General features: G+C 37.9%; 1 protein-coding gene across 2 annotated transcripts in view; it reads right to left on the minus strand.

Moving 5' to 3' along the window:
- Window positions 1-5,029: 5,029 nt before the first annotated feature.
- The window catches only part of LOC109911514 (twinfilin-2), a 107,519-nt gene continuing 96,063 nt past the window's right edge, over window positions 5,030-16,485 (minus strand). For both annotated transcript variants that reach the window (XM_020510834.2, XM_020510832.2), the window contains 4 exons: window positions 9,054-9,179; window positions 8,398-8,548; window positions 7,328-7,449; window positions 5,030-6,656 (listed from right to left, as the gene is read on the minus strand). In XM_020510834.2, coding sequence (XP_020366423.1) covers window positions 6,483-6,656; window positions 7,328-7,449; window positions 8,398-8,548; window positions 9,054-9,179 — 573 coding nt within the window. In that variant the 3' untranslated portion in view covers window positions 5,030-6,482. The remainder of the gene's footprint in view (window positions 6,657-7,327; window positions 7,450-8,397; window positions 8,549-9,053; window positions 9,180-16,485) is intronic.

Consider the following 16,485-nt stretch of genomic DNA (forward strand, 5'->3'; position numbering starts at 1 on the left):
AGAGTCCAAGAGGGTGTAGGGAGAATACTTCAGAGCTTGGGAGCTAAGTGACTGGAAGTACAGCCACTAATGATGTATAAATTAGATTCTGGTTTCCTCAACGTGCCAGAATTACAGGAGCACAGATAACTCGGAAGGTTGTGAGACATCACAGAGATAATGAAGGCTGAAGACATGCAGGCATTTGAAAACAAGGATGAGAATTTTAAGAACTTTAAAATTGAAAGGACCATACTTGACAGGGTTAGTGAGCGAAGGGATAAACAGGGGAAATGGGATTTGTTTTGTGGGTAAGAGACAAGCAACAGTTTTAGATGAAATCATGATATGAAAAGGAAAATGTGGAAGACCAGTGGTACTTGGAATTGTCAAGATTAGAAGGAATACAGGCATGAAAGAAAATTTTCCACAGCATATGAGCCTACACAGTGATGAACTCAGGCAATGTTTTGAAGTTGGAAATAGGCATCTTAATGATAGTTCAATGATGAGGTTTGAAGCTCATCTCGGGGTCAAATTTGACACTAAGATTGTACAGACTGCCTCAATTTTACACTATTGGCCAGGAGAGGGATGGAGTTGATAGCTTGAAAAGGGAATTTGGAGCAGAAACTGAAAACAATGGAGGCTTCAGTTTTTCAAATATCCAACTGGAGGAAATTTCCACTCATTCAGTACTTGATGTCAGATAAGCAGTTTGATAATTTGAAGGAGTCAAGGGAGGTGGTGAGGTAGACTTGGACATGGTCAATATACATGTGAAAACAAATTAATTTTGAAGATAATAATGATGATAAACTATATTTGAGGGAAATTGTGAGAAAAATGTTCAAGATATGTCCCTTCAAAGAAGATTAACTGAAAATGATTCTTATGGGGTCATATTGACGAATCAGTCAATTTACATTTAGATTCCTTGTAATGTTTATGTCAACAATGATCCCTTAGCATATGCACATTCAACTGTCTAGCCATTTTTTCATTTATATTGGGCAATGCAATACGGCATTCTATGATGTAGTGACATACTGTGGAAGAATAGTTAATCAGATTAATGCTGTCCATATAACTATCAAACAAAATCTGTCAAAAGAGTACAAAAACACTGCAAACATCTTGGGATAGAATGTCCACAACATTTCTCAATCCCTTGACATTATGGTACGTACCATTTCTGCTGAACCTCCACTAATGTCACAGCAGGAGATTGAGAAAAACATCATAGACCCTCATTTCACATGCTTATTTTTGAAATAAAAAGTCCTAGGCTTTTTACCATTGTTAAGTTTTCTTTTTCTTGCTGGATTTGCTGCCACTGAAGTGATAGCTGAATTTTATTCAATGTCCTTGTATTACATGACAAGAGTTCTTTAAGAAGAGTATGATGTTGAATCATAGAAATAGGAAGTGATATCTTAATTTTTAAAAATGTATTTATTTGTTACATCTTAAATAGATTGTAGTAAAATAGTAAGAGAATTAGAACAATAAAGAATGTATCAATATTAAAGCATAACTGTAAGCTAAATGTACCTAGGGAATGACTGAATGACGATCAGTTGGAGTGCCAATTCAGATAGGTAGGATTGGAAGAGTGGTTTCCATGTTACCAAAGCATGGGCAGCAGATGTGTGGGAACACCACAGCCTGCAAGTTCCCTTTCACGTCATACACCATCCTAACTTGGAAGTATATTGGCATTCCTTCACTCCTGCTGAGTCAAAATCCTGGAACTTCCTTCCTAACAGCACTGTGGGTCTCCCTATAACCGAAGGACTGCAGTGTTTCCCAAGACAGCTCACCACCACCTTTTCCAGGGCAATTAAGGATAGGAACAAATGTTGGCCTTAGCCAGTGACAGCCACATCCCATGAATAAAAATGTAGTAAACAAAGAATCAAGAATTCAGTGGCTTCTGAGTGATCTGCAATTTTTTTTCCATACCATTTAGAAAACATAGATTTTGCCGATAGTTTTTTCACATCCAAATGTTGCCTACATTATGGCAGTTGAGTCACTGAATTACGTAGTTGTTCTCCAAATATATGAATAGAAATCATGTTTATATATTTATACACACACACACGTGTATATATAATAGAACAGGTTGAAGTTGAAAATCTTTGGATAAGTAGGGGTTTTCCATCATCCAATCTGATAATCAGTTCTGAGGAAGGGTCACTGGGCCCGAAACGTTAACTCTGTTTTTTCCTTCACAGATGCTGCCAGTTCTGCTGAGCTTTTCCAGCAAATTTGTTTTTTTCCATGTTTACATTTTATTCATTCGTTGGATGTCACTGACATGTTCACCATTTAGTCCCATTCATGATCCTTTCATTGCACATGCAAACACCCAGCTTTGCTAATTATATTGGTATATTTTATTCATTCATGCTAGGCCAGAATTTACCGCCCTCCCTAATTTCCTGAAGGGTAGGTAATAGTCAACCACTTTGCTGTGAGTTTGGAGTCAGGCGTACACCACACCAGGTAAGGACTGCAGTTACTTTCCCTAAAGGACGTTAGTGGATCAGATGAATTTTTCTTGACAATCAACAACAGTTTCATGACCACCATTAGTCTCTTAATTCCAAAACAGTACTGAATTCAAATTCCACCTTTCCTAGGATTCAAACCTGCGTCCCTATTATCTGGGCCTCTGGATTAATAGTCTAGTGATAACACCATTAGACCATCACGTTCCATTTTCATGATCTCACTTTCTCTGGTGGTACCTCAGGTGAGAGACAGGGCACATAACTTGGCTGTCAGATAAAGTGCCAAGAGCAGCTTGAAGTCTTCACAACACACTCACACACTGCATGAGAAATTATGTGAAGGTAATAGGTGTTGTACCACTTGGCAGAATAGCCACTAAAATTTATTATTGCCTTTTTAGTTCTCAGTTTCCAGGAAAGGAGGCAGGTTCATGGTCCCAGAGTTAGCAATAAGACTAATATCTGGGCAGGCTGCAAATTAAAAGGTTTATCTCTCAGGTAAATGGCAGTAAACAAAACAGAAAAATTTCTATATGATTGGATCTGGGGACTTACTTAAAATTATTTGGTGCAGAGTGAACAATGAAAGGGGATGATAATTCTGTGGCTCAAGCTATAAAAAGTTCAAGTAATAATCTAATGAAAGAGATACTTGCCATTTAGACATGGGTTTATTTCTTAATAACTGAAGAGGAGTTTTGCAGAGATGGGAATGTCTACTTTTTATTCATTCATTGGATGTCACTGACATGTTCACCATTTAGCGCCCATCCTTAATGGCCCTTTAGGTTGTAATAAGCTGCTTTAGTTAACCGCTGGAGTCCATGTGATTATGGAACTCACACAGTATTGTTAAGTAGGGTTCTCCAGCAGTTTAACTCAGTAATGATAATGTATTCCTTAGTTTGGGTAGTCTGTAACTCAAAGGGGGAATTGTAGATGGTAGTATTCCCATATCTCTTGTCCTATTAGATGATACATGGTTTTGGAGATGTTGTTGAAGGAGCCTTTGCAAGTAGCTGCAGTGCATCATGTTGGTGGCAGACATTAAATTGTAGTTGGCAGTGTAAAAACTGGAAGTTTCAGGTTGAGTGCCAATAATGTGATCTGATTTGTTTTGGAATGTGACAAGCTTCTTGTGTGTTGTTGACGCTGTACTCATCTGGACAAGGGTAAGTACTGGATCACACACTTGTGACTTGTGCTTTGGAGAGTCAGGAGGTGAATGACTCACCACAGAATTCCCAGTCTGTGACCTGCTCTTGTAGCTCAGTAATTATACAGCTGGTACAATTAAAGTTTTGATTAATTATGACCCCTCAGAATGTTAATGGTGAGGTTTCAGTGCTGGTAATGATACTGGGTATCAAGGGAAAATGTTGAAGATGGTCATGGCCTAGTATTTGCATGAATGTTACATGCCACTAATTAAACCAAGCCTGAAAATAGTCCTGATCATGCTGCCTGCAAGGGCATACTACTTCATTATCAGACCACTTTGAAATGGAAATGGCACTAATAATCAACAGCAAACATTCCCACTTCTCACTTTATCTTGGAGGGAAGGTCATGCATGGAACAGAGGCCACTATCCTGAGGTTCTCGTGCATCAATGTTCTGTGCTGAGATAATTGGCCTCCAGCAACTACAGGCATCTTCCTTAGTGTTAGATGTGCTTCCCACCAGCAAAAAGATTTCTCCCTGATTCTCACAGGCTTCAATTTTTCTCGGTCTCCTTGATGTTTCAGTCAAATGATACCTTGATGCAAGGGTAAGTCATTTTCACATCAGCTCTAGAATTCACCTCTTGTATCCATGTTTGGACTAAAGCTGTGATGAAGTCTAGAGGCAGTGGGTGTGGAGAAATCCAGATGGAGTATTGGTAACAAGTTACTGGGGAGTAACTGTGGTTTGATAGTGCTGCCAATTACACCATCCTTCACCATGGACAAATGACAGTAACTTACGGCTGTCAGTTCCCTGGTTTTATTCCAAATATAATTGCTTTTTTGGAAAATCTTCACTACTCTGTGTATCCAATGTGATGCAAATCAATGTGGCACATTGCAAAAGATCTCAAGAATTCAAGTGGCAAAGTCCCAAAAAAACGACTACATTCTTTCAAATCAATACAATACCATTGGGAAAAAGGGTTGACGATCTTAATCACTGTATTCAAACAAAAGCAAAGTACTGCAGATGCTGGAGATATAAAATAACAACAGAAAATACTTGAGAAACTCAACAGATCTGGCAGCATCTGTGGAGAGAGAACCAGAAATGTGTTTCACGTCCAAATGACTTGGTTCTGTAGAAAGTTCACAGGACTTGAAACGTTAACTCCACAGATGCTGCCAGACCTGCTGAGTTTCTCCAATGTTTTCTGTTTTTATTTGAATCAATGTAGTGACTGACTGCATCAATGGATACTCAAGCAGCACGAATCAATAAACAGTGCTGTCCACACACTGCCAAGCAGGTATTCTGCCCAAAACAACTGATGAACATGACAGATTTAAAAGCTGATGTGATTTACACAAGTTAAAATTAATTTATTATCACTTAGAAATGGTCAAAACTCCACATTAAAAAGAAATGTTGGTGAAAGGTGCAGAGCGCAGCCTCTCTTGACGTACACTTTTTCATTGACTCTTATCTAAATTCACCTTTGGATCTACTTGAATCAATTAGTGCTATGGTTCTAGTTCCACAGACACCACAGCTGCAAATTCAGATATATTCTCCATCTACAGCTATACCGAAGCAAAGTGCATTTTATGAATTAACTTACAGTACCACAATGTGAGCTTCGAGTAGAAACTTACACTCCTCCAACAACAAAACAAATAGAAGTTCAGAACCAGGAGGCTGTGAACACTGATCGAAATTCCTGCACCCTTTGTGTACAGAACCCTAATATATAATAGGTATATATGTATGATGTACCAAACTGGCCTACATTGGGCACCTGTTCCTTTGAAAATAAAATAGGAAGTCATTGTCCACTGTAACCAATACTTCACATATCCAGCAAAAGTTGTCAGCAAAAGGGAGCTGGGAATAACTCCACGGACTGATGTTTCCATCCAACTTTTGTTTTCTGGCAATGATGTCTGTTTTCCATGGTAACAGATTATGGTAATGCATTCCACCTCCCTCACAATCTGTTGGAAGAGTATAAGCTTACTTTGTTGTGGTGAACATGCACCGACGTATCTGAGATGTTGGGAGGAAGTTCAAATGGAGATTATGGATTTAACCTCCACATATCTGAGCCCCTGGTATTGTGGATTTGGATTCCCAGTGGTCTATTAGTGATTTGTACACCTGTCTTTTAAAGTTGGTTTATGAATTTTCAGGAACCGTTTTCAATTTTGATCACTATTGCTAATAGATAATGGATTTTTTATTACTTCTGAATGTGAACAGCGTGTAGTGTTTGTAAGAAAATAGTTGCATTCTCCCCCATTTATTGTCATTCAAATTAAAAAATTATGTTTTGTTGCTTTTGGTCAAACCTTGAAAAGCACCACATTAGATCTCCCTCGGAGATGGGAACCTGGTAGGATGTCTGCTTTGTTGGATGTCTGGTTTGGGATAATGTAGTGCATTCAGTAGCAGATTCAGTGGAGATTGCCTGGTTCCCCACTGATCCTAATCCCAAAGTGTAAATGGGATATGTTAAATTGATTTGTGTTCTTGCCAAGTAAAGCAGGCAGTGAATTCAAAGTTGCCATGAAACTGCACCAATTATTTTGCATTTCATGACAGACCTTGTACAAATCAAAAACTCTCCCAAAAATTCTGTAACAAGCGTCAGCAATAATTAAAAAGTCTAAAAGGTGCTTATCATATTTTGGGAGGAAAAGGGCAAAAATAAAGGAGGTTCAACTGATGTAAATTTATATTCTAATGTAAATTTTAAGTTCAGTGTTAAAGAGTAGAAAGTCAGTCCAAAGTCCCTTAGACCCGACAGTCTTTGTTTTAAACATCCTCTCCATTTTCTGCATCGCCACCTCCTTTGATAATCCGCTTCATCCCACGCTTTCCAGCCGGTCCCTTTGGCTTTGCAAAAGCTTGTTTAAAAGCGTGTTGTTTCGGGTGGACTTCTTCATAAAGGAAGTCTGGTGTTAGCTCTTCACCATTGTCTATTTCGATCTGAAAAAATACAATTGCAGAATAGCTATCTTATTCACAGATTTCTAAACCAGTTGAATTTTAAACATAGCAAAAAGTGTTCTTAATAACATACACATCAAATCTGAAAATAATTTATGTTAACTATTCAGAGTGGTTTCCAAATAGTAAACTGATCTTGATGTTGGATTCCATCCCCATTCCTGATACTTCACCATCATAAGAACTACTGATTTCCAGTTTTGTAACATAACTTTCTTATCCATGGTCTAAGCCCATTTACCAGTGAACTCTGAAGTCTTTGTTATCTTTTGACTCTGGTGTACCAGTGGTCTCCTGGCAGGCACATAATTTACTCTGTGTAGACTTCAGCTCATCCAAAACTCTGCTTAGTGTATTCATCTCTGCAGCTGAACATTCTTGGCCTGCTGATCTTCAGTGAAACCAGTTCCTCAGCACCTTAAAATTTTTATCTTTGTGTTTAAGTCATTCTACATCTTTGAGAGCTTCCTCGCTTCCATTAATTATACGGGCAGCCTGTCTCAATGACAATTAAGGAGGTAAGAATCCAGGTCAGTGACTGCCTCCCCAAAGGTGGGTTCAGGACCTGGAAACAGTCCCAACTCCTTGCTTATTCTGGTAATCCCACAACTTGGCTAATGGTGTCTGCAGATACACACGTATGTGACTACCTTTTTGACGACTTTCAGTTGTAGCTGTTGTTCTGCCACATCCAGTAGAGGTCCCTTACAACTGGAGTACAGCATACGATCTTTAATACCGCATTTGTACCCTGGCATGGAGTAGATAAACACTGTGGGAAGAGAAATAACAACAATTAGAAATAACAAACAAGTTGCAGATCTCTGAGAACTTGGAATTTTATTCCCTGTATTCTACTGCAATTTACTCACTGAACATGAACAGTTCTATACAATCCTTTATAGTCATTTGTGAGAGTTGTCAGGACAAAACATAGTTGAAGCTATTTGTAACAGTGGGTGCGCAGGAGTAAAATGGACAAGGAAGATGAACAATTAAAGAAAGTTACATGTTCCAATTAAAGAATACAGCATCAAGAGGCACAATTACAGCAGTTTGGCACTGAGTAATAGGTGGTAATTTAGTTGCATGTTTCAGCTAACTATATATTACTGAGCAGTGGATCTGGTAATTTATGGTCATCATTTGAACATTCTGATTATAGTAATTCATTGCAAGTCACTTTTTATTCAAATACATATAGTCCATACACACTACTACCTACAATATCAAAGTTATGCCATTGTGTTAAAGACAGGCCTGGAATATTAACGTATTTGAATATGTACAGATTGAATTTGAATAGAAGGGAAATCAGGAAAACAGCAATTAATATTTTTGTTTAAAAAAACCCAGCAAGATTCCCTTATGGTTAAATAGGTGACTTTAATTTTTGGTGTTGTTCTGAGTCATCTAGACCAGGAAAGTCTGTGCTGAGATTGCAGATCACACATGGGTAAGGGTTGGGATGGCCTCAGCATCTAGTAAGAGGAGAGGGAAAATTGGATTGGCTAACCACCAGAATACCTGCTCAACAGCAATTACAAATAGTACAAGGCACAGACAGGCTGGTAGTGATGCCCCCCATCCACCATGGTTGAGTTGTTTGCCAACACAGATTACCCCGGTTTTTAGATGGAGAATAGGCAGGCATTTTGGATGAGCTGCTAAGATGAGAGGATGGAAGTGAAGCAAGTAAATAAAACATTTTTCAACTTACCAATTGATTCTAAGTAGTCCCCCTCATGTGAGTGCTTATAGAGGAAGAAATGATAGCGAGCAGCATTACTTGGAATTCTCTTTGGTAAGTCAAGGACGTCAGTGACATCTGTATGCACCAAGTTGATGGTTTCCTTCTCTGTATCTAGTTTCTGAAGGGTGGAGAAGAAATAAATATTTTTGAAAAGTAAGCAGTTGCTTTAGCTAAACGTATTATTTATAGCAGAATAGTTGCTTGCTCTTTTCTCAATACATCTTAAGCATTTGGAATGTAGTACCATAAAAAGACAGGGCTAAGAAGGAAGCTGTTTAGTCTATTGGTGCCTCCTTGTAAGAGCTATTCAGTTTGTCCTGCTCCACTTCTCTTTTTCTTCCCTCTCATGTCAATCTGAGCAGTGAATACAGATACTGAATTGAAAGAAGAGCTAGTCAATCAATATCAACCACAGAACTTTGAAGAAGAGTCATCTAGACTCAAACGTTAAACTGCTCTCTCTCCACGGATGCTGCCCAACTCACTGTGATCTCTAGCATTTGTTGTTCTCATGTTATTACTCTTTTCCTTAATACCGGTTAGCTATCTATCAGCTAGCAAGATGCAGCCTTACAATGCTGAAACTAATTCAATGTATATTGAATGAGAAGGGAGTTACATACCAGTTGTATGTAATTTATCTTCTTCTCCTTAAGTAAGAGGAGAGCCGTAATGGCACTTTCCTGGATTGGAAATGCAATACCTTGCATTGTCTGGTGCTTACTTTGAACACTGATCTCAGTCTTTACCTGGAATGACAAAATACGAAATTAGTACATGACTATACTGGAAAAGAGGGGCATTTTCTTCAACTACTGTATAACAAATAGTGTAACTGACCAAAGCATAACTATTTTACTACAACATTGCTTTCACCAGGAACTTCTGATCACATTCTTTAAAGGAGGAAAATATGCTAAAGGAAATTACATGACTGAATTTTTACTGCAGAAACTGTATTTTAAATATAACTCTTGCACACTTTTTCCAGATTAAAGTGGTGCTAATGTCTGTTCAAAAAAAGAGGCTGCAGCAGGAAAAATCAACAGATTATATTTGAGGGTTCTCAGTTCTGGAGAAGAGTCATATTAGACTCAGAAAGTTAATTCTTTCTTCAGAAAGGCTGCCAGACCGGTTTAGTTTATTTTAGCACTTTATGTTTTTATTTAACATTAGAGGGACATTTAATGTAATTTATCTTCTTCTTTAATTAACAAAAGAGCCATAATGGCACTTTTCTGGATCAGAAATGCAATGCCGTATGTTGTTTGGTGCTAACTTTGGACACCTGGAATAGCAAAAGCCTCAAGGTTCACATACACAAGTCTTTGAGGTCGCTGATCAAGTTGATAAGACTGGTAAAGAACCATACAGGATTCTAAATAGAGGCACAAGGTTTAAAAACAAAGAAATTATCAAAACCTTTATAAACTATTGGTTTGTCTCGGCTGGAGTATTGTGTCCAATTTTGGATACCTAAAGCTTTGGAATGGTGGCAATGCCTTGGAAGGGTTGCAGAAAGAGACTCACTAGAATAAACCAGGGATGAGGACTTCAGTTATGTGGAGAAATTAGAAAAAGTGGGATTGTTCTCCTTAAAACTGGGTTTATTCTCTTTAGAACAAAGAATGTTAAGAGGAAATTTGATAGATCTATTCATAATTGAGAACCTTTGATATGGTAAATAAGAACAAACAGTTTTCACTGGCAATAGAATTAGTAAATAGATTTACATTCATTGCTAAGAAACCACAGACAAGATGGAAAAAATTATTTTATGTGACAAGTCATGATCTGGAATGCAGTGCCTGAAAAGGTGATGGCAACAGACTCAATAGTAGCATTCAGAGAAAAGTTGGATATGTACTTGAAAGAGAAAACTTCAGGCTATTGCAAAAGAGCAGTGGAGTAAAGCTAATTGAATAGTTTTTACACAGATCTGGCATTGGCAGGATTGAGATGAATAGCCTTCTGTACCTTAAGATTCTATGAACTGTCTGTCTAAGGGCTCAACAAATCATTGTATTTCTGACAGCAACAGCCTAGTAAGTTAGTAAGTTATTTATGTAGATTCCAGTTATGTTTGTGTTTGCTTGCAAATGCTCCAGCACTCGAGGATAAAACAGCCGAAACACAAAATTACAAAGGACAATTTTTAGCATTTTGAGATATGGAATTGCAGGATACTGAAATCCCAATTCAGATGATGATGTGAAATGTCTCTGGCTAGTAACCATAGTCTTTCATACAAAAAAAAAATCCTATTTGTTATGAAGGATAAAATGGAAGAAGAAGAGGTGTAAAGAAAGTTATCAAACATTTCTACACAGGGAAACAAACACCCAGCAAGATGTAGGTATAGTCAGGTTATTATATGGATGCCTTCGATCAACCCCACTGCATTCTTCTGCTGCAAGTACAGTATACAATTATGAGAAACCAGAAGAATGAACAACAACAAAAAAATCACAAAAAATTATAAGTATTCTGAGTCTTACATTTATGTTCTATATTTTATGTGAAATACTAAATAGAAGCCAGAGGCAGAGACCGGGGAGGTTACATTTTAAGTAAGCAGGTAAGAAATTCCAAACACCAGTGATGAACTGAGCCCAGGCCAACAGGAGATAATTGGATAATCCCACTTCTCCACAGTACAGAGATTTTTCCATCATTTTAACTTTTCCTTTATTGAAAAGAGGATGGATTTGTGGAGCTTTGTGCCTGTCCAAACCAGTCAGTAAATGACAGAGGTAAGCTCACCTTATCCAGTGAGACATTTAGTGGAATATTTTTCTGCATTGTGGATGATCATATTTCTCTGCACAATTTTGACTGGATTTAAAACTCTACCTACTGCTAATGACAGTAATGACAGACAGGAGGAAATGTCTTAAGTTCAGAGCTATTCATGATGAATAAAATAAAATCCCAGAAATAAACAGTGATTAGAGAATATTTAAACTTAAACATTAATCTTCAAAATATTTCTTCTGAATTTGAAGTGTAGTTACTTAGATATTTTCTTGCCAATCAACTGCAATTGATTTCTCAATGAACCGTATCCAATCATGATCCTTAATTGTTTAATATAAATGCCATTGTTCACAGGGTTCTTGTGGTGCATTGGGAGTGTCCCCACCTCTGTGAATGGCTGAGATTGAAATTAAAGTATAGGATCAAAGTTACAAATGGTAGGAGGAAAGAGAAGCAAAATCAAGTTAATGCAGATAGGCAAAATCAGCCATGATTGATTTGTGAGTCAGCTGTGGCTCAGTTGCTAGCACTTGATTGCCTCTGAATCACACAAGGTTCCCAATTCAAGTACAGCTCTAGGCTTGAGCACAGAAATCACGACTTACACTCCAACATAGTGCTGAAGAAAGGTTGTCTTTTGGATGAAGGTTCCATCTACTTGTTTGGGCTGTTGCAAAGGATTCCTTGGTGCTATTCTGAAGAAAAGCAGGGGATCTGACCCAGGTATCTTGGCCAATAATTTTCCCTCAAACAATATGATAAAAGATTTATTTCACCCTTATCATTGTTTGTGAGGGTTGCTCATTGCAAATTGGTGTTTCAAGATATTTGGAGGTTGTGAAAAGTGATTATAAAAATGCAAACTTTCTTTCTTTTGCTAGCAACAGATCACAATAGAAAACGAGAACTAGAATTTGGGAATTGGGAATATACAAGCTTGAGGTGAAGCATTTTGTGTCCAAGATGCTGCTTTTTGTGAATTTCCAAGAATTGCCTTTGTTGCTTGAAGGTGCTGATGGGGAAACACTAATCTGACCCACTAAAAGTTTCAGATCCCAGATAGAGATGCTCTCTTTATCTCATATTCTGAACATGATAGTCTTCAAATGTACATTTAAAGAAAGAACTGCTTGCAGTTCAAAGCACCTTTCACAACCTCAAGATGTTCCAAAACATTTTAGAGTTATTGAGGTAGTTTCGAGGCTTAAAAGCTGTTATATTGTATAAAATACTGACTAAATGTTGGTAATTAAGAAATTGTAACAATTGATGGAAATTATTTGAGGAATTTAGTTGGTTGGATCTGTACTATGCAGGACACACTCCTTGCCCTCTCTAAATAGTATTCCATCCATTAAAGTCAAAATTCTCACCCTTGTATGAATTTTGGAAGCAGTTATTTGACTCTACTTGCTAATGCTGCAAACAGATATTTTACAATACAATTTATTAGACTGGAAGAATTTGTTTGAGGCCCTTTTGGTCTTGCAATGTTTAATATATCTTTGATCTCCATTTTTTTTCTCCTTTTGTTCTTAACTGTTTCAGTTGGGATTCCAGTGTCATGCGTAAAGTGTGGAGGTCATTGGGCCTGGTGGTGGTGGTGAAGAAGTAGTGTGTTTGTGTAGAACCTTGACAAGATTTGACCCTCTGTGGTCAGATAGGTTGACAATAACTGGATGAAGAGCAAATAACATACATGAGTGAAAACAGAGTTGTGGAGTCATAGAGTTGTACAGTATGGAAACAGACCCTTCAGTCCAACTTGTCCATGCCAACTAGCTATCCTAAACTGATCCAGTCGCATTACCAGCATTTGGCGCATTTTGGTCTATTCATGTACCCATCCAGATGCCTTTTAAAATGTTGTAATTGTACCCACTTCCACTGGCTCCTCTGGCAGCTTGATCCAAACACACACCACCCTTTGAGTGAAAAGGTTGCCTCTCAGGTCCCTTTTATATCTTTCCCCTCTTATCTTAAACCTATGCCTGCTAATTTTTGACCCCCTACCCTGGAGAAAACACCTTGGCAATTCACCCTATGATTTTATACACCTCTATAAGGTTACCCCTCATCCTCAGATGCTCCAGGAATAAAGCACCAGCCTCTCCCTATAGCTCAAACCCTCAACATGAGTAAATATTTAAAGGCAGGATGAAAATTCTACAGTTTATAGAAATTTTATCATTCATGGCCAATCAATCCTTCAACTATCATTGCTGGATCAAAGTCCTGGAACTTCCTACCTAATACTACTGTGACTGTACCATCACCAATAACACTGTTGTGGTACAAGGTGATAGCTCTACTCCACTTTTTCAAGGGTAATTAGACATGAGCAACCACTGTTGGCCTTGCCAGTGGCATTTACATCCTGTAAAAGCCAACCTAAGGAAAAGCAGAATAGGGCAGATGCTGAAAACTTAAAATAAAAACAGAAAATATTGGATATGCTCAGCAGATCTGGCAGCATCTGTGGAGAAAGAAATGACAGTTTCAGGTTGTTAAGACTTTCATCAAAACTCTGAAATATTAACTGTTTCTCTCTCTCCACTGATGCTTGATCTGCTAAGTATTTCCAGCATTTTCTGTTTTTATGAGAAAAGGAAGCTACACTGGTTTGTAGAGAGACAACTGAAAACTAAAACTGAAAACGTTATTCCTCTTCCAGTTTCTATTCTACAAAGCTAAGAGTACAGTGTGAATTGTTTATTAAACTTATTTGATTTCTTTTGATATATTTGTGGAAAGCTTAAAAAAAACTACATTATTTAAAGTAGGTTCCTCAAAAAAGAATCCAAGGTGGCAATTTCTTTTTAATGTAAGTTCTACTTGTGGACAACTCCGCTCATCTGTTGTGCAGAGAAAGAACAAAACTGACCTTACAGGAAATAAGGGCAAATTTAAAAATAGTAAAAAATAAGAGTTCCCGTTAAAGATATAAACTCAGTGGTGCCTTCCTGGTTGACTGCAACATTAGACTTGCTGTATGTCAATAGTTCTTAACATTTATGCCTCTAAGGGTTCCCTCTCTGGTGGTATAAAAATTCCACGGACCCCTGTAACACAAGTATTGTTTCTGTGCAAACATCAGATACACAATTAAAACATTTAATTTGTTGTTATTTTTGTTTTGTTTACTTTGCATGACAAGAGGAGTGATCACTTAATGACCAGGGCAGTAATGAGGGAATACCTTTGCTAACTCTCAACTTTTCTAATGTATTTCTATACTTCCAATATATTGCAGACCAATAATTGGGTTCCAGTGATGGAACACCTTGAATTTAAATTTATCCACAGTCTCACCCCTCCCTTTCTTAGTAAGCTCCTCCAGTCCCACAACCCACTGAGATATCTGAACACATCTAAATTCTGGGCTCTAGACAATCTCTGATTCTAATTGCTCCACTACTAGTGGCCATGCCTTTAGCTGCTTAGACCCTAAGCTCTGGAATTCCTTTTAACAAATATCTCAGATTCTTATTCCTCTTCTTGTTACCTTTTTGAGCAAGCGTTTTGGCTATTGCCCCAATGTTGCCTTATATGGCTTGGCATTAAATTTCACTTAATAATAACTTCACAAGAGTATTATAATGTTAAAGGTATTAAAGTGCAAGTTGTTGCTGAAGGAGATCTTTAAGAAAAATAATCTTTCTTAACACACATTGTTGAACACAATGGTATAGAATTAAGAGATGTTCCACTTTACTGACACATAGTTTAGTAGATTTCAGTGCACTGTTGTACTGAGGGGTAAGCAAAGAATTCTGGTGAGGAGGGCAGCAGGATGAAATTTAGGACAAAATGAGAATTTCCACTAGTTCCTTCTTATGGACTCCCTGAAATATTCTTGTGGGTCCCTACGGAGATGCAGATTCCTAGTTGACAAAATCTGACTTACACAGATTCAAGTGCTACTGAATTTACTGCTGCAATTCTGAATTTGGCACTAATTATTCTAATCATAAGGGTAAGAAATGCAGTTTACTTTATATTGCACATCCCATCTTGAACGGAGCTATTATATTCAACATCGAGCACCGAAACCTATCTGATCATATTGCTTTACTGGAGATTGTGTGGAATCTGTCACGTCATTACCATGTGCCAGTGTGATATTACAGTCGCGTCCAAGCGTCACCTGTGGTTCAGTGAGTGTATCCTCCTCCATCTGAGTCAGTGATCACTGGTTCAAGCCAGTTAAGTACAAAACTCTTGGGCAACACTTCAGTGCAGTACTGAAGGAGTGCTGCACTGTAGAAAGTTTCACCTTTTAGATGAGATGTTAAACCAAGTCCAGGTCCACCATAAGTGGACATGCCAGGTCCTATGGAACTGCTTTGAAGAAGAGCGTGGCAGTCATTCCTCAGTGTTCTGTTCAATATTTGTTCCTCAACCAATGTAATTAAAACTGATACCTGGCCATTATCACAACACTGCTTATGGGAGTTTGCTGTGCACCATTTGGCTGTCATTATTCCCTACACTAAAACAGTGACTACACTTCAAAAATACTTTACTGGCTATATAGCACTTTAGGATGTTCTTGACAATGTGAAACGTTCTATATAAAATAAATTCTTAGTTTTTGATCAGAGCATAATATTTGCAGTGGCCTTGTAGTAGGTTGCCTTAGTCTGGCATGGGTTTGTAAAGTTCTGTGGATTACTGATGAGGAAAAACAAATGAAGAGGCAGAAATTATGCAGAGGTACGCAGGCCATTTGACTGAGACGCAGGCAGAAAGTTATAAAGTGCTAGTTTAAGATATTTAATTTATAAGATGATATTCTCAACAATTAATGCCTGAAAGGCATTTACACAAGACGTTCTTTCTTTCAAACGGGAGATGCATAATGACCAGGCTGGAATGGAAATGGTGGTTATAGGGATAAATCAAACACAAACATCTTGGGGATTAGAGAGGGCTTGTGCGCTGCTGGAACTGTTGGTAGTGCTGTGAAGGTCAGGAAAATGTTATTTAAATGAGGGTAAGAAGACAGGGCTCTAACAAGTTGAAAAAAAGACCTTGGTTATACTGGGAAGATTTTAAACAGGTGGATACCCTGAAATATCCTGCTTTCAAAAATCTATTGAAGTACCATCATGTTGGTGCTCAGTTCAGCTACTACATAGATTCCAGAGGTAGAGAAAAGTCAGACTATTCTGAGTGGGAAAGGAAAGAATGCCCACCTATAAGTGGGTACACTAAATAGTTTAAGTTTTTCCATTTTACTGTATATGAAAACTTAGCACCTACTGTTTTTGTAATTACATTTCTCTAAAAGATCAA

Source organism: Rhincodon typus, chromosome 16 (assembly GCF_021869965.1).
Source record: "Rhincodon typus isolate 14 chromosome 16, sRhiTyp1.1, whole genome shotgun sequence".
Taxonomy (NCBI): Eukaryota; Metazoa; Chordata; class Chondrichthyes; order Orectolobiformes; family Rhincodontidae; genus Rhincodon; species Rhincodon typus.